Source organism: Aquila chrysaetos, chromosome 4 (assembly GCF_900496995.4).
Source record: "Aquila chrysaetos chrysaetos chromosome 4, bAquChr1.4, whole genome shotgun sequence".
NCBI lineage: Eukaryota > Metazoa > Chordata > Aves > Accipitriformes > Accipitridae > Aquila > Aquila chrysaetos.
Genome location: NC_044007.1, coordinates 20,476,938 through 20,498,969, shown reverse-complemented (window position 1 = coordinate 20,498,969; position 22,032 = coordinate 20,476,938). Strand labels below are relative to the sequence as shown.

The 22,032-nt window shown below is 36.5% G+C and overlaps 1 protein-coding gene across 1 annotated transcript in view; it reads right to left on the bottom strand.

Annotated features, from left to right (window-relative positions):
• ANGPT1 (angiopoietin 1) overlaps window positions 1-22,032 on the bottom strand; it is a 163,354-nt gene that overhangs the window by 50,562 nt on the left and 90,760 nt on the right. Inside the window, exons 5-6 of the mRNA XM_030012726.2 lie at window positions 8,312-8,439; window positions 3,160-3,261 (exon numbers count right to left, since the gene is read on the bottom strand). Of these exons, the coding sequence (XP_029868586.1) occupies window positions 3,160-3,261; window positions 8,312-8,439 (230 nt within the window). The remainder of the gene's footprint in view (window positions 1-3,159; window positions 3,262-8,311; window positions 8,440-22,032) is intronic.

Sequence of the window (22,032 nt, the reverse complement as noted above, 5' to 3'; positions counted from 1 at the left end):
ACTTGCTTCAGGGTGACCTTAGCCACTGTTGTTAAAGGAATTATTTGTTGCTTCACTTCAAATTTTTCTGATAAGTAACAAACAGTATAATGGAAAATCCATTTCAAAATGTGAAAGAACAGATGTAGGAGATACTGATAAGAAAAGGATGGGAGGATGAACTCACAGGATTTCCTCTGAATTTCTTCCAATTAGTATTGAATGTTCAAAACTGAATTAGCCCAAGAGATTTCGTAGTCAGAAATGAGTTCTTAGAAGCAAAGGCACAAATTACACTGCATGGCATAAGACTAATAACAAAACTGAATGATACTGGTAAGCACATATGCCACTAAGGAAGAAGATGGCATAAGCAATCTTGCATAACAATAAATCTGCATAAAAGGTTTTCTATTCATTAGTTATTGTTTTAGATACCAAAGAAAATGTAACTTTATTTTGCAGAGTGGTGATTGGATGCCAGTGGAAATGGAACCAAAAGAACAAGGAGAAAATGTTAGTACCACTATTAGTGTAGTATCACTGACTTTGTGGCAATTGATGTATGGATAGAGTTGTATATTTCCTACTTTCAAAAGATTCATGGCTACTTTAACTCTCTCTTAACCTGTTTCCTGTGATGGTGTCTGGAAAATATATTGAATAGGAATTGAAGTACTTCCATGTAAGCTGAAGGCATCAGCATGAAACTGAATCAAAGACAATGATTGCCTCATTGTTGCCAGGTGACTCCTGTAACCCAGCAGTGCTGTCACTCACCTTTGCAGAGGATACTCCATGTGCACCCTTTCCAAGTTACCTGCTGTAAGGATCTCAGCTTAGAGTCAGAGAAAATGTGCAATGGCCTCCTACAACTGGAACAGCCAATAACTTGTGAGGGCACTAGCAGTGCCACAGGTTGGTGGCCTGAGTCCCTGTCCAGCTCAGAAGCTGGCAATCAGTACTTGCTTGTAACTGAGTAACTTCAACAGTTTTCCAGATTCTTTTCCAATAAGAACTAAATGCACTGAAATTAAAAGAAGCCCAAGTGACTTATTCTTGCTGTTAGTATATTATTATGACATTGTTTATTTCTGTTAGATTTGGGGCCCTAATGAGATACAACCACAACAAGAATGTCTTAGCAAATCTGTAAATCTGTATCTGAACTATGGGCTGAGAGAACACATATGAAGTTCAACCACTCCAAGCAAGATGAAGTACTATTGTCTCCCCCAACACACTACTTGGTTTCCATTGGAAGAAACACCAGGTAGATGTGTCAGGAAGGAGAGGGGATGTGATCCGATAGACATCGCACACCCTCTCTGAACAACGAGGGAATTAAGTCAGTGGTGTCATTGCCTTGAAGCTCAGACGCTTTTACATATTTGAGTAATCCACAGAGCATCCACCAGCCTCTATCATTCATCATTTGGTGATATAAGATAATCACGGAATGGGGCCTAAACTAGTTACTTAGATGAAACGGTACATAGAAGCAGAGACAAGCCTAAATCCCATCTTTTCTCATGACTTACTTATAGGATAGCTATCAGTAAAAGTCCAAAACAGATCCTTTTTATTTGTAGAAGTAAATGATCTCTTAGAAGACTATGGCATTCCTAAAGAGAAGAAAAATTAATTCAGACTGCTTGAACTAGACAAAACCAACATAATCTAATCCTGAACAGGCTCACACTGTTGTAAAGGAAAATTTGAGGAAAATGTTTGACTGAGTGAAAGGATATATATGAAAAAAGGCCACATGGGAAAACTTTAAAAAGAAGGGCTGTTTTTATTAAATGGTCTAAGAAAAAGCACAGAAGAGAAAAAATGAGTAAATCTCAATAATTCATATGGTATAAACAGAAATTAAAACAGCCCATATAGAGAGAATGAGTTAGGTTGCATATACAAATTCTAGTTTCCTCATAAGTAGAAATGGTAGAATCTTCAAATTTTGGTTCCCCCAAAATAAATTGATATTTTATATTTTATTTGTCTCTGAACCAAAATAGAGTAAAATTGTTTTCAAGCTTCCTGGTAAATTAAAACTTTATGGATTCTAAAAAGAGTTCCCAATTTTGCAAATCCATTACAAAATACCTATTTGCCATTTTAATATTATTTTTACTTCACATGTCTTATGAAACAGATTACATCCTCTGGTTATCCATAGTAGCAGACATCTGACCCAAATGGTTAGTTTTTACCCCTATAATTTATATTTTCAAGTAATATAAAAATACTGAAAAGAAAGCATCCATAAAATCCAAAATGACATTTTGGTTCAGTAATCTGATTTATTTCTGAAATGGTAAATTCTGTATCAGAGCTTTTTCCCATAGAGATTTTTACTGAACTGAACTTGCTTTTATTTTCAAACATTTTGAATGCTCTCTTCATTTAGTGCTTTTTGAAAACTGTTGGAAAAAAAGATTTTCCTCTTCCAGGCTGATAACACAGTTCTGAAAACTTCACTGGGAATGTCACTGAAATCCAAGCCAGTCCTCAGGGACTCAGAGAAAGAAGCTCCATCAGAAAGTTTGATCAGGCAGCAAATGAAAAAACTCAGAAGTTATTTAGATTGGAGTAAAATTTTTTTGAGTTGGCAAAGGGAAAATAGCCTGCTGAAGTCATGTCATCTGTAATGTGGTAAGTTATTTATTTTCTTTTAATCCTATTCGAAATATCAACATTTCCGGTACATTAGCTTGATTGGCAGAGGTGTTGTATGACTTGGGATAAACCCCAGTAAAACTTTTCATTCCTATCTGAGATGCTCCAGGTTCTAAAGGAGTTCCCCTCATCTACAAACATCCATGCATTAGGAACATTGTCACATGGCTATTACCTCTTAACATCACAGCAAGTCAAAACTTCAGAGGGACAGACAGAAACATTCTTTAGTGCATATGCCTGAGCCTGAACTCATTTTAATCTCAGTAACTGACCTGAAAGAAACCTTAAGTCATGGGAAATAATACTCAACTAACTGAGTAAAAAGAATATTATGATTTTTGAAAGTAACAGACATGACAAAAGGTAGCTCATAAAAGACTGCAGGACCACACCACATCACCATAGGCAGAACTATCTGCTTAAGGTAATAGGAAGTACTATTTGAAATCTAACACTTCTAAGGACTGTACAGCTATTCCACATTTTTCACCTTACCATTTTGTATTCTTTCCAGCTTTTTTGAAAATCCAGACTCCCATCTTCTCGGTGCTGTATAACTGTCCATCCTCCTCCAGCAATTTCCATATTGCAAAAAACCTATGCAATAATAACAATCAAAAAAAAAAAAAGAAAAAACCACAAAACCCACAATAAAACAAACTTGCATTGGAATCTTTTCATCTTAGGGGGAAAAAAATATTTGTGAAAAACGGAACTAAGGAAGCCTGTTTTCCTATGGATTCATGCCCTATGCCCTCAATGGTATCCTCAATCGCTTGATTACAACAGGAACTCTCCTTATGTTCAGTGTAATTCTCCCAGTAATGTCTCCTTTTGTTTCAGCACATTACTCAATAATATCTCCCCATCATCCCATTCTGCATCCTGAGCTTTCCTCTTCACATTCCCTCCATGCTCCTTTTATTTTCTTTACAGTGCCCCTGTAACCACTCCCTTCCTCTTAACAAACAAGAGTATTTCTTTCAATGATAATAATGTTTTCTATAGCTTTTAGCAGAGTGTCATTCTGTCTAAGAAAGAATCTTCAGGAATTTTTACAGAAAATACCCATTCAAGGAGTCCAAATCGTAGCACAGATGAGATTATTCTGTTTCGCTTTGTGTTGTAATGTTACCTACAGTGTGCCAGGCAGTGTCCCAAAACAGAAACAGCTGATCTCAGTTTAAGCTGCTTTACAGCTGACAGAGGACATAGATAGAAACAGGCTGAAGAACAGACATCTGTGGGACAAGCTCAGAAGTCAAGACCTATACTGAACATACCCTGCCATCATTGCAGTAATAAAATTCTAACTTAGATACTGAGATTCTGTATATTAAGGATAATTCAACAGTTTGACAATTTTGATGAAGCTTGTTAAAATATTGAGTCAACTGAAATCTGTTAACATTCTTAAATAATCTATATAATAATCAAAATGCATATTTAATTTTCATTCATTTTTCACTCTTCTTACATTATCCTTTCAAAAATATATAAGATAAACTAAGAAAAAATGCAAATACTGCTTATCCATTCACTTTTCTTGGTATGGGGCAAGTGACAGTATTCATTTTTGTTCCTATTTTTGTATGACACTTGATTTTAAGATCTAAGTTTCTCAGTGCTACTCATTCAAGCAAATTTTCCTGATTTTCATTCCCATGTACTCATTCATGCCATATTGGCAGTGCAACTATCCTAAATTTCATTTGCCTGTACTCTTGAATAGTTATATCCCTCTTTTTAAGTAGGATGTCAATATATAAGAGGGTTGAAGAGGTGTCACCCATCAGCTTAGCTTTTGGCATTCACATCAACAAAAGTCAATCCATTCAGCACTGGTAGGTAATTTAAAGCTTTAAGTTTCTTTGCCAAATTGAAGGTTACTATCCAATTCAGTTAAATAAAAATTTGTCCCTCATTTGACTAGAGAACTGTATTCTACCCTCAGGCAAAGCAATTCCAAATCTTTCCTACTTATAATAAGCATTGTCACAGTAATCCTGTGCAAGTGCTTTTGTTTTAATTTGCTCCAGGCATGCAGAGTGAAGTCCCTGTGTAGGTATAGGAAGGAAACAGAATACCGAACAGTGCAAACATGTGAATTTGATTTAGGGTAACCACAAGAAAACCCACAATTTGCAAGACAAACATTTTGTCCGTATTCCTCTTTCAGGGAAGACACTGTGAGTCAAAACATTTATCTACAGGATTTAATTTCTTCAGTCTGATTTACAGTGAGAATTTCTAAATTATGGATTTACTTTCCTTATAAGTCATTTCAAGCTCCCATGAATCCACTGCCAATTTTTAAAACATTAAATCCGCAACTGTATTAAGACTGTATTAAGACTACTCGTTTTTAAGATGTGCACAAATTCTGGGGTTTTCATACTAAAATATAATAAAATACCTGTAAAAAGACACTGATGTTTTCTGAATAATATAACAAATTAAAAGAGAAAACTTCACAGTGAAAGAAAGATTTACCAGCAGCATATTATTCACTAGCCATCATTGTGTGGTCTGGCGGTGGTAGATGCAAACACCTGCCTTATTAACAGGAGTGCCAAGCTGATTATAGTTGTTCGCTGTGCATAGCTCTAGCCAACAAATGTCCTAGACTGGCTTCTGTCCCAGACAAGGTCAAGGCACTCAGCCATTAAACACCTTTTAACATGTTCTGAGATTTAACCTTCTACCAGAAAAGAAAAGGGTGAAGAAAAGTGACTTTGAATTTGCATGCGTCTCTAGATTCTGAGTTTATTGTCAATAAAATAACCTTATTTAGATTAAAAGAGCATCCAAAGCATTGCAGTCTTACTCTTCCTTAAACGCATGGGTAAAAATACTCAAGCTCCTAAAAGGCATGTATGGGATTATTTATACATATTTTAGCTTTACGGACTAAATTATTATAAACTTCATAATAACCATTTAGAGATAAGCCCAATTTTAAAGTAAACAGAAGGAGGGGGAATACCACATGGGGCATTTTAAGTGCGTGTGCTCTAGGACATCTCAAGTCTACATTGTTGCCATGGAGCAACAAGCTCAAGACCAGTCATTTGAGATTCAGGGAATGTGTCTCTGCTATGCAGAAACCAAGCCTGAAGGTAACCATGTCAGGATGACAGTTTCCACTGTATATGGGGCTAGCATACATTTAATGGGTTAAAATTCTAGCATATACGCCCAGAGAGACCATCGACAACAATTTGGTAGGAAGTCCACAGGCAGAAAGTAGAGGGGAAGGATTGAAAGCTGCATTCATGGCAACGGTGGCAATCGCTTTTGCAGAGCCATGAAGACCCAGATATATAGACCCCACTAACAATTAAAAACATGACATTTTCAGTGCAGTGCACCCAGAAGTTGGTAGAAGTCATGCTTGTAAGGGCACTAGAGGAGACAGTGAAAGAGTCAAATACATTAATCCAAGGGGAGATACGGAGGTTCTGTGTGCACTCAGACCAGTCCCCCTGGCCTACTTCAGCTTCTGAAGGTTGACATGGTTCCTTCAGCTCCAAAATGGTGACAAATGCACTCCCACTGCTCCTCTGCTCATCAGCAGCCTCTGCTTCCCCTGTAGCTGACCCCACCTCTGCAGGGCACTGAGAGGACTCTTCTTGCCTTTGCTCTCACTATGGCCTGGGGACAATCATTTGTCAACACCATCAGGCATTGCACACACACCCACATCAAAGTAAACCAATTAATTAGCTTAATAATTTAAGGCTATCTTTTTCTTTTCACATCTCAAAAATATGGAATATTATTAATATCCTTTTTAACAGAAATGAATCACTAATTTTTCATGCAGGGCTGGAAAACTAACGAACTAAACTAATGAAGTGTTGAAGCTAGGAACATGAAAGAAAAATTGCGATCTAAATTTGTAAGCAAATAAAAATGAAGCATATAAATGGTATGGAACTGTAAGCACAGAGTATAATTTTCTATGAATATATGAAGGTAAAACCAGCAAAAAAATAGAACTGACAGTAACATTTGTATATATGACAAAGGGATATTTTCTATTGAATGTCAGGATTCTAGTAAGTATCCCTTAGGAAATATAAAATGAAATGAAGGTATATTTTTGTGACCTGAAGTATAAAATTACTATAAATGAGACAGTTGCCAGTGGCTGTGAGTATTACAGAAGGTAATAATATACTAGGCCTCTTAAGAGATGTCAGAGTTGTGCATTGCATTGTGGTAATCCAGATAACTAAACTGGCTTTAAACAAGCGGGTATGTCTCCACGCAGTACCTATCAGGACATTAGCTTGGGTCCCAGAGCAATCTAACTGTGTCAGTGTGGTGCTACCTCTGGGCTAATTAGTCCTGGCACAGAGCTGTGTTGATGTGATTTTGAAGCTATCTCAGCTGGAGTTAATTCAGCTATCTCTGCACAGCACTACCTTGCAGACTGTTAATAGGACCTTAATGTCTGAAAAAGCATCTGTTAAAGCAATCACACTCCTCACTTGACTAACATGAACGTGCCTGGGATCAGCTTTTGCTGTGTTATCGCTAGGGCAAGACAGAAACAGGTGGCAGCAGAAACACCCTCAACTCTCTCTCTCCCTCCCCCCCCGCCCTTTTTTGCTAAAACAGGAAGCCTCCTGGAAAAAATAATGCAATTATATCAGCTGAGCTGTGGAGCCTGTTTTGATTCATAGTAGCATCTGCAAACAGGTATATAGCGGAAACACAGGATGGCTTCCATAGTGTCACTGTCCTTACATGACCAGTGAAGTGGGTTTAAGGTAAATATACCGGAAGCATCAGTGCCACAGTGCTTTCAGATAACCATTGTTCTTCATTGCAACCCAGCTTCTGGGGATGGTTTCTGAACTTTAATAAGGCTAAGAAAAGCCACTGCCAATTTGTACATTCAGTTTGGACTCTGATGTTACATCTCTGTTTTGACCGGAACAGCTTCTACAGAACTGCGTTTATTGTTCTTGTCCTGTTCACTAATGCTTAAAGAGATCTCTGTGTTTTATGTCACATCAAATATTTTTTAATTCACATTCACCAGAGTTATATTGATCTTTGCCCATAGCACTCTCCCACCCCAATTCTACTCATGGTTTCATGAACTCTAATTCCTTAGTAAACTATATTGTCTTGACATTTACAGGCTTCCAAAGGCCTCTAATAAAATCAAATTCAGTTTAGAAATAAGTTTTACATATCTCATTTTGTAAATCTTTATCTTTAAAAAGTGCTTATTCTGCTATTCCTTTCCCTGTGCTACCAGATAATCTGCCCCATCAGCTTCCTCATTACAGCACTTTACTAATTCTCTTCTAAACTTTATCGCAGATTTATTTGCAGCCATAGTCTGATTCAACTGAATTTGCCAAGTGGGAGGAAGTGAGTCAACTATTGAGTGTATATTGGAACTTACAAAGGATTCTCTGTCAGCGAGGAAGAAGAATGTCTGGAGTAATACAGTTTATAATTTTCTTCACTCTATTGTATTTTTTTCAAGACTGAATATAGCCCAGGTTATTTATACCAGTACAACATTTTGCAGAATGAGAACTTCAATAAAGGCTCCAAATGCTCCTTTAAGGCCAGAGCAACATCACATTAACAAACAAGAAAATAAAACAAGTATTTACTTTACCTTTTTAGGATCTGACACATTGTTAATATAAATAGTGTAGACCCCGCTTTTGTTAAAACCAGCTTGGTATACATCTGCACAGTCTCTGAAAGGCTTTTCTTCTTCCTTTTTTGCATTCTTTAGTAAAACTGCAAAACAAAAAACCATGATAATATAAGTTACAACAGCAATCTTAAGCATTCCTGTATCAAGGAAGACCACTTCTGCACACTGTATTCCTTTTAAACATACACAGTAATAACTGTACTATGGTCCTTACACAGTTGGTAGATTTAGTAAATTCTGTTAAAGGACTAGTATGAAACTTTCAGACAGATGGCAGGGTAGGCACCAGCAGAAGTCATGATGCAAGTAGATAAACAGAGTATCCTGCCTACTGTGAGGTGAACACAGCGCATTCTTTCTGAGTGCAAAGGTCTGTTCAACTGCAGGTGTTGCCTCTGACTCAAACTGTATCTGGAAAGTTGCCAAAGAATGCCCCAGACGTGGCACGTGAAGGTGGAAAACTTGTTCAGTGTTGTGATCTGACACAGATGCTCACCTAAGACAGCAATGCAGAACCCTGGAAGGAGAGAGCTTGTGCCCTTCCTCCATGAGGTACTGCCTTCTGAGCAGCCTAGGGGCTTGGGGCAAGGGAGCTGTTTGCTTAAATTTATTTTTTTTGGCAGAGAATTATTTAATTATTTTCATATCTAGATATATAAAAGTTGCTAGATACAATTAGTGGAAAGAAGAAGAAAAATCAGAGCTACTGAAGTCAGTTGTTTAGAGTCATGATTTATTCAATTTATTTTTGGCTCAGAACAGGAAAACAATTTATGTTAGAACACCAGTGCAGATCTTGATGCTGTATATTGCAGACAAACCACATATATGAGTCTGGACTGAGAAATCAGGAGGGGAAGATGTTTGAGGATCCCCATCTTGAACAACCAGGAGATTCCCTGTAGAAGAAGTAACATCTGAGAGTGTTCCTTCACTTTCACAAACAAAAGTAGTGTGACCCCACACGATACTGAAGGATATGATTTCGTTCCAACAACACATACTTTAAGCACATCAGTATTCCCATGGAAATCCATCAGCCTACTCAGATTCTTAAAGTTAAACATGTCCTTAAGTGCTGTGCAGGGCCCGGGCCAGCACTTCATTAATCCCTACAATAAGGAAACAATATTTAAGTCCTCCAGACACACTCATCGTCTGGTGACAGACACATCTTTTTCATTTTTGGCTTGAAAGTGTGCATTATAGGTACAAAAGGGACTACGCCTTATTCACTCTCAATGAAGTGGCCTGTTCTGCAAAACTGGAGCTTAATGACAATGGTGTGTAAAAAAGCAACAGCCTTGCACAGCATGTGGGACTATCCAGGCCATAACATGGTATGCAACAATGCCAAGGCTTTGTAGCTTGGTATACTATCTCCCCTTTGAACACCTCAAAGCAGAACTTTAGGATGGCAAATTCCTGCCAGTTCAATCAGCATTAATACCATTTCATAGGTGGGGAAACTGAGGAAGAGAAAGGTTAAGTGTTTTACCTCGGTGACTTTGTGAAAAGGTGAAAATAGAAAAATAGTGAGAAATCCAATCCTGAACTGTAAGACTATCCTGCTCTCTAGGTAGGCATTTTACACACACGTCATATTCTTTTTTCCCTTTTATGTGTTTTATTTTGTTCTTTTTAAATTTGATTTTGACAAACCAAACCCCCTTAGTTCTCCCTTTCCATGTATTTGCTGCATATTTATTATTTTTATCCAACACCATCAATAAAAGTTAAACTTGGTTCATATACTTGCATATGAACTTCAGTTAGAAAATCAATGGCTTTGAAACTTGACCATATTTGGAAAAGGTAGTGCTGGCAATGCAGTAGATGACACACTTTCCCACGAGATGGCAGGGAATGAGGTCCTCAGCAAGGTACGCATCAACAGTGCACTCTCAAAGGTGCTATTTTTTAGATAAGACATAGAACTGAGGCCTTCACAGTTTGTGTTAATTAAAGATTTCACAGTACTTTCCTGTAAGCAGATGGTGTTAGCATCAGTGGCCAAAGTCCAACTTGAATAATTACTTGGGGCTGGAGCCAAAGCCTAGAGGAGTTAAAGCAAAGCCTCTCATTGATTTCAGAGGGCTTTAGATTAGATCCATTCTTCCTGGCCTGAATTTCTCTAATGCTGTTGTTTCAACTGCAGACATCAGTCTCTCCTGTCTAAAAAATGTATTTAGTTGTGCAGAGGCAGAGTGTTCATTTCCTTGAGTCTTCAAGTACTTATATTTTAATATCTTTATGTAGAGAGATTCTCTCACCTCTATTTAGCCATTATACACAGATTGAAAACCACTTGGAAATAACTGCTTAAGAGTCAATCAATGAAATTTGAATTTGGTTTCTTTTTAACTGAAAGTTAGACCAAAAAAACCCCATAAGTATATCCTAAAGTTCATATTATTTAAATTTTAAACAAGGTAAGATTTTAATTTCAGAGAAACTAGAATTAGATTTGAAAATAATTTTCTAAGGAGATGGATCTCTAAGAAGCATACTTAGAAATAAATTTTTTCCTCATGCTTAAAGACTAGGAAAAACCACAATAAAACTGCTGTTGATGTAAGAGATGAAGGTGACAAAGACAGATAGATGCCATAGATATGCCCAGTTCCTTCCACCCTTCCTTTCAGTATCAGACAGCTGAAACACCTGAGATCACAGACAGCAGATGTGTTAATTTCCTTTAGACTAAGCAACCCAATACCCTTCTTTTGCAGCAGTGGGTTTTATTCAGTGAACCACTGTAGCCAGGAGAAGATGGCTTTCCTTGGGTTCCTTTCATCCCTCTCTCAGGAGGTAGTGCTCCCACTGGAAGAAAAGCTCAGCTCCTTGTGAAGGAGCTGAACTATTACAGACTGCAGCACAGTATATTAAGCACGACCAGCACAAAGTTAGTTTTTCTTAATACATCAGACTGTAATTTGCAAGAACAGCCCAAAGTTATCAGAAAATTAATACTCAGGAATGTTACTGGTAATGTTCTTTTAGGGTAAAATATGTTTTTTCTAAGGTTTGCTGTTGTTTTTCTAACTTAATATTCCATACAATTTCCAAACCACTTCTACCTACTATAGCTCCAGCCTGTTTTTTATATAACATTACATAGACCTTGAATCCTTATATATTAAGTCAAGTTCCTGAATGATGCATTGGCTCACATATGGTAGATGTGTAAATAAATTTTAGAAAAAGTAACAAGGCTCAAAGAAAGTAGTTCTAAAACAAAATACGTAGCCATTACATTTCTTTGTTCAGCTTCAAGATCTTAATTGACTTTACACAGATTTCTAATGTTAGTTTAGCTATTTTCAAATACAATGCTTACGCCAATGTTTTATGTACCTGAAGAAGAAGATAAGTCTACGTCAAGCAAAATAATATTATCATTTTTAAACCTGAATGCTTAGCCAAAATTTGGACCCCTGGAGGGTCCAAACTGGTGATGAAGTCATGCTCCTTTGAAGCAACGATGCCTATGTGGAAAATCCTGCTTTCCTGAACGGAAGAATAATTAGCAAAAGAAATAACTTCTTTCATTGCACTTTCTGAAAGTCTCTTGGTTAATTTTTAGCTCAGTAACTTTCTCCTTGGGCTACGCTACCTGTGTTTCCCTACTTGATGAATTATTTCTGTCAGTTATCAGTCTTTCAGCTATTTCTTTTCCTCAATGCCCTAAATGATGATTTGAGTCCAGGCAATACAGCTGGTACCATCCATAACTGCCCAGAGCTCTGTCAGATGGCTGCTCCCATGTAGAGGCAACAGCCCTGGCAGTGCAACTGCTCTGCAGCCCCATGAGGAACAGGAACCCAAATCACTGAGGTTTCAGCTAACCTATAGGCTGTGAATTGCCAGGGCTAAGCAGCTGTTCTACTGCCTCTACTAACAGGGTATTCACCCTCAGTAGAAATCTGGGTTGGCACCTGAGGTTGTAGCCTTTTCAGTTTTCTTAGAAAGGGTTACTGCCACTCGCAAGTGAGAGAGCTCAGATATATAGGGCCTTTTCCCAAAACAATAGTCAGGGAAATCCCTTAACTGATTGTTGGTTGTGTGTGCCTCTGTGTAGGGTGAGACTATTTTTCTGCTATCAGTTATGAAAATAAGTCAATAGTAAATGAGTTTACTAGTTCCTAACAGCTATCACAAATGAAGGATGCCTGCTTTTCTGCCCGGGTGTAAAGAAATACAAACTGACTACTAGGAATAAATAGCTTCTGAAATATTTAGTAATCTAAAGTTGTCCTCTAGGAATACACAATTTAAAATATACAATATCTATCTTTTTTTCCTAGCTGTATGAAAATTATCTAATCCCATCTCTACTAGAAAAAAAATATTTTTAAAAATATACTTGATTTTTTAAATTGAGATTTCTGATTGGTTTTGAGAAAATGAAGCGGTTCTCTCATTGCTTTTCAAGTCTCCGTCAGATATTTGGTGAACAAAAGGTGCAGTTTGTCTGTAAGCAATAATGTTAAACTGCAGTTCATTATGTTGACTGAATCAATAAAATCACATTCATATCTACTAAATTATTTAAGATCTGAACTGCCATGTTTGTGAAATCAGTTGAGACTGAGTTAATCACTACAATCTTATGTCCTTTAGTGATACTGCCAGCAAATGAAAGGCAGCTGTTGGTTATTTTGCATGATAGTGACTTATTCGGACAGATATGCAGACATTTCTGTAGTGTCTTAGTGAATTATTATATTTTCATTGTTTTAATGTTTTATTTACATGAATCTAATTTTCTTATAGGACTTAATAATCACTATATATACCAGAAGACATTTTAAAAAATTCTTCATGCTTTTGAAGACAGAAAGGAAAAGTCTCTCTCCATATCTTATTGGCAAATATAATTGATGTAAATTTTAGCTGCTCTGTCAAAAGCATCTGAGGTGAAAATTTCTGTCTGCAGATGAGCAGCTTCTAAAAAATCCAAAAGGACAAGGTTGTAAATTGATGGTTTTTACCTACAGCTGTAGCATTCCAGGACAGGTTCATTCAAGGACTACCAAATGGCAGGTTTTGTCTAGATCCAGACTGCAAATAAATTTCCCCTTGATCTTGTCATGGTTCCAGACACATGGTGGGGAATCCTCTATTTCTATAGGAGACCCTGTATCTGACCTCTTTCCAACCATTTGGGTGCAGCTGCTGCGCACCACCACAGTTTCAGTTATGATGGCAAATAGCGCCTAGCTCGCAAAGAATCAAATCAGGAACAGTTTGCTAATGTTATCAAAAGGATGTCAGTCAAATATCCCCAGTGAGGAGGCCTGGAACATGGCCCACACATGTATATATGTTCCCAGACTTAGCAGCAGGAACCACAAACAGATCTGACAGAGAAAGGGTGAAGATTATTTTTGTTTTGAGGAGGAAAAATATGCAAAGAGTTACAGCCACTCAGTTTTTGCTGATTTACAGCCAGAGGTATAGTCTGTTGTTTCAGTGGCCTAGTCTTGCATATACCAGCCTCCACTGGAAAACAAACATTAAACTGCAACCTAATAGCTGGCTGTGACATCCAACTATTTCCTGCAACAAGACAACCCTGTGACAACACAGTTGTGCTGCAAATGTCACACAAACCACAGGGAAAGGCACAAACCTGGAGGCTAAGTTCCAGTTAGATGTGCTCTCCAGGTAAACACAGTGCTCTCTACAAACTAAAATGATAGGCATGTAAGAGTACATTTGTGTCTCTGTCAAAAAGGACCTGAAAAGCACATTTTCTGGATTCTAGTTTGTTCAGGTATGTAATACATGCTATGTGTTTTTCCTTTCCAAAAAGTATTTCTGGATTATTAAAACTACCACCGTCACCCAATATAGCCAATATGAAAATTAGATTCCATTGAGATGTATGAAATTAAAAAGTATTGCAGTTACTTATTATTGATAAAACATTGGGAACTTTTAATGCATCTATCTAGTTAAGTAAAAGTTTTAAATGTGGACTTATATGCACTTAGTACCCAATTCTAAATTATTATAAAGACAAACTACCACCACCTGATTTAAAACTTTCTCCAGTGTCAACTTTATTTCCTCCTGTATTAATACTATGTTTTATTTTCATCTCCAGAACGTCTGAATATGATCTTAAAAAAAAGGAGGCAGGGGGGATATTAATATGAAAGCTGTATCTGGATATCTTGAACTCCAGCAGTGTTCTCAGATAAGTCATTGTTCGTGCATGCTTGTGTACTCACATTTGTTTATTAGGAAGGTGGGTGAAAGTTTAGGACTGGAGTTTGGACATATCGTTCTCTTCTAGCAAAGTATGTATTCACCAAAATGCTTTTCAAGGTAATATTTCTTTGTGAGATTGCTTTGAACCTGACAAAAAGAGCTGGCCAAAGGCAAACTGGAAAAAAAAAGTTCATTTTGACATACTGGAATAAAATTTTTCTGTTCTGGGAACTATTGCTCCATAATCAAGTTTATAGATTATAAATTTGCGGATTCTAGTTTATAAAACTTTATTGTCAAGGCTCCCATTAATCCCAAATGAAGTTATAAGAGTGGCTATACCAGGTTACATTGTCACTCCATCCTCTCCAGTGTCCCATCTCCAGCATCAGAGGCCATAGAAGTCATGGGGCTTCCTCACCAGACTTGATCTTTTAACCCTCAATGCTCTTCTGGTTTCTCATTTGCTTGCGTGCTTGTAAATTACTTATTTTTTCCCTATTTTCTTTTTCCTTTAGGCCTTTCCCTCCCCAGGAGGACCCTAAGGTGTTGCAAGGGCTGGGTTAACACCTGGCCCCAAAAAACAGTCTTCAGTAGGAACAGATGTCCAAAGCAGATGACTGGAGAACGGCATAAGAGCAGGCAAGCATATCCAGGAATTCACAGCATAGGCACTTCCTCTGCCAGATAGAATGTCTGTATATTTAATAGGCTTTGAAAGAATTTTCTTCCATGAATTTCTCCAGTTGTTTTTTGAAGTGACACAATTTTTAATCATTCATAGTGTCCCATACCAAGGAACTCCATACACATACCATGTGAAGGACAACCTCCCATTGTTAGCTTTTAACCAGTGTATTTCAGCTCGTGACCCTCCATTCTTAGCTGAAAGTGTCAGTAATTCTGCATCCCTACTCTACAAGCCACCTATGATTTCTACTGCATTCTCCTTCTATTATCTTTTACAGTGCCTGAGGTATCTCTGATATGATTAATGAATGCTATTTCACATCTTTGATCATCTGTCTTTGTAGCTTTTGCCATCTTTTTTTGTTTTGGGGTTGGGTTTTTTTTGAGACAGTATTTGAGCACATATTTTATACAGTATTTGAGCACATCATGAATTATACCGTGCTACAATTTTTTGTGATTTCCTTTCTGTTCCGTTGTAATAATTTATAAAACACTGTTTTCATTTCGACCATTAATAGGCAAGTACCCCCTCCTGTGTCTTTCACTCAAGATTTCCTTGGGAGCTTACCTTGAACTTACATGGGTATTTTAGAAGGTGGGAGAAAATAGAACTCTAGAATTCCTTCCTTAGGCATGCTTATCTGCTGAATTATTAGAATGGAAAATGCTGGCCTTCATTTAAGAGTTCAGAGTTTATGACAGTATAAGTAAATATACATATACTCACACATTTTTAAAGTCTAAGGGAGCACTTAGTCATAATCCAAAACCCAGTGCAATGGCAGGGTGTCACTTAAAGGAGCTGTGCGGCTCTTCTAATTTCCGTTAGTTGTAGACTGCCTCCATAGTCACAGAATGAATCAGCTAAGAGGAGATCTGGCAGAAAGTGTTTTGGTTTAGTGTACAGGGGGGAAAGGGGAGGCAGGCTTGGGGGTTTTGTTTGCTTACTTGCTTGTTTTGTTATTGTTGTTGGTTTGTTTCTTTGTTACACATGTTTATTATTCCACTGGAATCAGCTCAATGATCTGATTCATCCTGTGACCCTACAATCACTAGACTGGGTGGAGAAGTGGAAGGATTTTCTTCCAAGCAGCAATCACAAAAGCAAAAATAGCCTTTTTGCCATCAACCCCTAGCCCTTCACGCCTGCATGCATACAAATTACTGCATGTGGGAGGCCTGAATGGATGTGCAAACCTCTCTTAAATACAGTCCATCATAACTACCAGGCCGTGCTGTAATGCAGTTATTAGGGCTATGATGATTCTACCAGCCTAGGAACTCATCCATTCTCAGATTCATTAGGAACACTAAGGTTCATTACATACAAGAATTTCAGATCCATATTTTTAAGGTGGGGAGGAAAGAGAAAAGGTGTAACCAATTAGATGCCTCGCATTAACATTTACAGAAATGTTTTAGCAGCTAACAGAATATTACTTTTCTTTCCCACACACCCTCTAAGAGTCTGAAGTAAGAAAGGCAAACAATTGCATAGCAAGAGCACTCAAGCTATCCAAATACTTATTAAATAAATCATTTAAAACAGAATTTCCCTCCTGTAGTGCTACAGGAATCGACTCAGTCTTGGAAAACGACGTTAACATACTAAGCTTTCATCCTCTCAAGGGCATAATTATTTACTACCTAATAAATTATCAACAGTTATCAAGTTTGTTTCCCAATAAATCCAGTCTTAGTGACTGGTAACAACAATAATACTTTGATTCACTGTGTATTTGAAAGACATCATTTAGGAATACCATAAAGTGGTCCTCATTAGTGAGCTGAAATAGAATGCCTTATGGCCCATTTACAAAGAGATAAAGACACTTAATTATCCAGCTGCAATATAGTTCCTTAAGAGTTTCTGCTTGAGACAGCAATTTTGTGAGTAACCAGCCATTCACTGTGATGAGAACTAAAGAAGTCTTTCATGAACTGCTACAAGAGAGATTAAGCCACTGGCTTTGTTTAATATTTCTAGTGTCCATATTTTTTTAATTGATTTATATTTTTCCATGCAGGCACCCTAATGTGCATTTAGGGTTTCCAGCTGAAGAATGGTATGCATACAAAGAAATTTTTCACTAACAAGCCATTTGGGTGACACCAACAGTGTTGTTACTTGGTTTATGTATGCTGATATTCCCTGTAATATCTTTGGTGTGAGTGAATAATACCATTTTCACAAAGCAGAGTGAAGAGGGATTTGGCACTGACATATACTTTAGGAATGAGGGTGGGTAATTGATTTCAATATTAACAATCAAGAACTTAAATGTAAAAATATGTACTTAAATTATTCATTTTTCAGTACTAATAAATACTGACCTCCTGCTGTGACCATCAACAAGTTAATAGGGATAAAATATGGGAATCCCCAATTCTGTTTTGAAGAATTTAAATATTTTCCCACTGACATAAATTTCAAATGCTGCACATCCAAATTGACTTATTTCAGTGCTGAATCTCTAATAAACCACAGCCTGGCTTGATCCTACTTAATACACTTTGTTGCATTTAATTATACAGCATAACTTGGAAATTAAGGTATACTTGCCTGAGCAAGGTATGAAAATACTTTTATTTACACATCATGATGATTTGGAATTAATATTGTTATTGATTTAGTTTTAGAAAACAAGAATATAAAATTAATCTGTCCCAATGTAGATACTGACCATATAAATAGCAGCACTAATATCATCACCCCTTAACAGATAATATGGAGAAAAAAGGTACTTGCAGATGCAATTCACCTCATCCTAAGAAAACTCACTTGACAAAAGTGCCTTTCTTGACTCTAAAGGAAGCCCAGACCAGGACTCTACATCAACACTGTATTATTCTTTCCAAGCACAGAAGAAAAATGACCAAGAACTGTGTCATACAACCTTAGTCTTCTACATGACTGTCTATAATCTATTAGATTTAAATATCCATGTTATTGTATTCCAATACATGGCTGAATCAATATAATATAGAAAATTTGTCTTGCTGAACACAGTCCAAACACTAAAATTACCTTTCAGAACACCTGAATCTGATATTCTATCCTGGGATTTCCAGTGGAAGGTTTCTGGATTTTTTTATTTTTTTTTTTTAAATACTAGCTTGTATTATATAAGGTGTCTTTGAAGTCTTTCTAATGAAGTAGACCAGCATCACTGCTGAGGTAATTCTGCTTATGTCAATGAAGTTTCCCCTGTGCCTGTAACCTTCAGGTCATTTCTTTGAAGTTCTCATTCTATTCTCACTCTCCTCACTTCAGCATAAATTTTAACATCATAACAACTGTGGTTTAAGAAGTGGAATGGACTACTTACTGTTTAATATTTTGAATAAATTAATTGCTATACCTTTTTAAAGCATAAATTCCATTCAAATAAATTTTTGGACATACATACTTTTCCTGCATAATTTTCTAAAACATGAAAACTACCCATAAACCAGGAGATTGGTACCTTTTCAGAAATGCCAGACCCACTAACCACGTTATTTACTTCACAAACTCAATAGGCACTTCTGGGGAGGTAAATTCCTAGCATATATGTGTATTATTTTGAGAATTAAGCTTAGCTTCTTGTCAGCATTCAAGAGGAGGCTAATGCTTCATTTGTCTCCTACTAGGAGGTCACAAAACCAGATCCATGACAAAACTTTCTCTACTGTTCCATTAGTTCTGTGAAGTATCTAAGTTTAGACCAAACATTTTAACAAGGTATATTATTATGCAGTTTGACAGACAACATAAAAAACAGGAAAAAGAAAATAAGTTTATGGTTAAATATACTTTCCCATTGAATTTTTACCTTCCCTTATCCTGTGGGTAGGAGTACTTGGGCAGCTATCCTAAGTTATGCAAATTAATGTTAGCACAATAGACAGTCTAGATCTATTTTTTTACACTGGAATAAAAAAGACAATGTATTTGAAAATATATGTGACTTTTGACTGGACATGTTCTGTGGTGTTTGTCTTTAAACATAATTTCCCACTGGACCAATACAATTTCTGAATTACTTGGTTTGAACTTATATACACTTCTTTGATGGTGATATTATCTATTGCTTAACATAATTTGTAGTGTATTCCTTGTTTTGTTTTGGTTTTGGGTTGGGTTTGGGTTTTTTTTTTTTGAGTAATATTTGCGTGACTCTCTACTTAGCACTGCATATCCTTTTCATAAGTAATTTTTCTGATGTGGAAGCTTAGACAGTCTGTCATTTAAACTATTTACTGTGTTACAGATTTATTGTTTGTCAGTGACAGTAATGTGCCAAAATGCTTTATCCATCCTCAGAAAAATAATACTCAAAGTAGTATGAGGAATGAACACTTTAAAGAAAACAATAATCACAAAATCTTTGATGACCTTTGCAAAGAACAATGTGATCCCTATCCAACTCTTACCTGCTCCAGGTGAAGGACTTCTACAGTCTTGGAGATAGTCATGCAATATCTCTATGGTTATTAATTAAGTCTTCACCTCAATGTTTCTATGTCTCCATCTTTTGTTGGGGAAAAGTAAAAGTTTCAAGCATTTATCTATATTTGAATTTGGAGCTTACTTAATCGTTAAAAGTTACTTTAAATTTTCACTGTACTGAACAATCATTTCATTTAGAAGACTAGTGTCTGAAAGTGCTGCTTTTTTAGAAATTCTGTCATACAAATTTATTGGCAGCCGCTGCCCATGTTGTTGCCCCTGCCTAAAAAATACTTAGACAATGTGACAAATCTATTTAGCCAGAGACACAGGCCAAAATGAAGACATGTGACTCCCCATGGTATCCTGCATATATTTGACTCTCTGTAGGCTTTGTGGCCTATTAGAGGGTCTATTTTAAGGATTACATGCAACTGAAATCCTGGAATCGCTCACACTGGGACAGAGGTGGGTGGTATTTTGGAAGCCAAACTCGCAAACAATTCCAAGTTTTACAGGTGGCCCCCATCCCAAAACTGGTCTGTACCAAAACTGACACTGAAAGTGGGATCTGGATTTTGTATTTAGGTCCATCTATATTTTAAAGATTTAGCCTTTGTGTGGCTTTTACTTTTTTCTCTCTTCCTCATTTGCCTTTATATCCTTCAGAAATCCTCCTAAAGTTTGTCTAGCCAGGGTGGAAGTACCAAAGCAGATTTTTTAGGGTTATCATCTAGTACTAGGGACTATGTTAGCTAAGCTTCTCAGAGTGTAAAACCAAACAAAAGCAGTTTCTGTTCAGCCCTCTACCTCTACACTGTTCAGCTATATTATTCACAGGCTCCTAGCAGGCAAACTTCTGAAAGTTTCCCAACTTATTTAAATTAACCTAAAAATAAATTTTCTGATATGATTATGGCATTACTGGAGGAAATTTATCTCATGTTTTGTAAACAAAAAGCAATGGTTATCACCAGCTTGGTTTCAAATGAAGTCGTTTAGCTGTATTATTATTATTGATTTATAAAAAATAGTTGTAAAATACTAACTTCAGTTTCACAAATTGGAAAATCCTGAATACTATGACTTATTCAAGGAAGAAGATAATTTTCCTGTCTGTGACGTATCCTGGGGCAGATTTTTAGGTTTCTTGATACAGATAATAGTTTTTAAAATATATACGCATATATATAATATAAAATATATGGACTTACATTTTTAATTTATGGTTGAAAAACCAACAAAGGTACTTAAAGCTATTCTCAAAATAACCACAGGATTTAGACATACTTTGCAATTCCTCTCAACTTCTGTGTTCATCCTTAGGAAGTTACTCATCTTTGACAATCTGTCCTTCTAGATTTGATGCCTTGCTTAGGTTGTGCTTCCTTTCAATGATGAGTGTCCCTAGTTGAAAGCCTGAAGTTTTTAAGGGGACCCATCCTCTGCTATTCAAAATCAAAATAATTTCAAATTCAAAATTCAAAAATCATTATCAATCTCAATGATATCTAGCAACCTTTACTTAACTTAATCAAATACTCTCTTTTATCAACAGAAAACATCTCACAATATTACTGGCTGTTCCTTTTCTCCCTACCATTAGTTATTTTGTATACTTCCATAACAGCATACCACATACCTTCTTTCCCATCTAATAGTTCTGTATGTTACAGCTCTCTCTCCTCATATGGAAATCGTTCCATGTCTCTAATTATTTCCATTGTCCTATTCTTTCCTGGACCATTTCCATTTCTGTTATATCCCTTATGAAATTAGATGACTGAGATTTACCAAAGTATAAGACAGAAGGAGTGTCACTGATTTATGTATCACATTTTGTTATTCTCTATCTTCCAATAAACACCAGTTCTCACAGTATATTTTATGTTTTGAACATTAGTGCACAGAAAGACTTGTGTAAGACTATCTAAACTTCATATTTTTGTGTGAATTTAGAGTAGCTCCAGTGGTACTTCCCAGCATGCATATTTTTCCATCTTCAACATATATTTGCACAGACTGAAGCTGGTATTAATTTTTGGTACAACCAAATGCTTTAGTATTCAGCCTTCATTAGAGTGGTCTTGTGCTCCAGGATAATATTATTCTTTTAACTTAAACTGTCTGGCTCCTTTTTCAGCTGTGAATGTACTTACCAAAAATGTTGGTCAGGTAGACTTAAACAGACAGTAAGTGGAAACATTTCTGCAATTATTTCTCTTTAAATTATTCTCTTTAAATAAAAAAGGTATCCAAGGAAAATTCTGAACATGTTAATACACAAAAGGTAATGAAATTCAAAATCAAGGGTTTGAGTTAGGCTATGAAA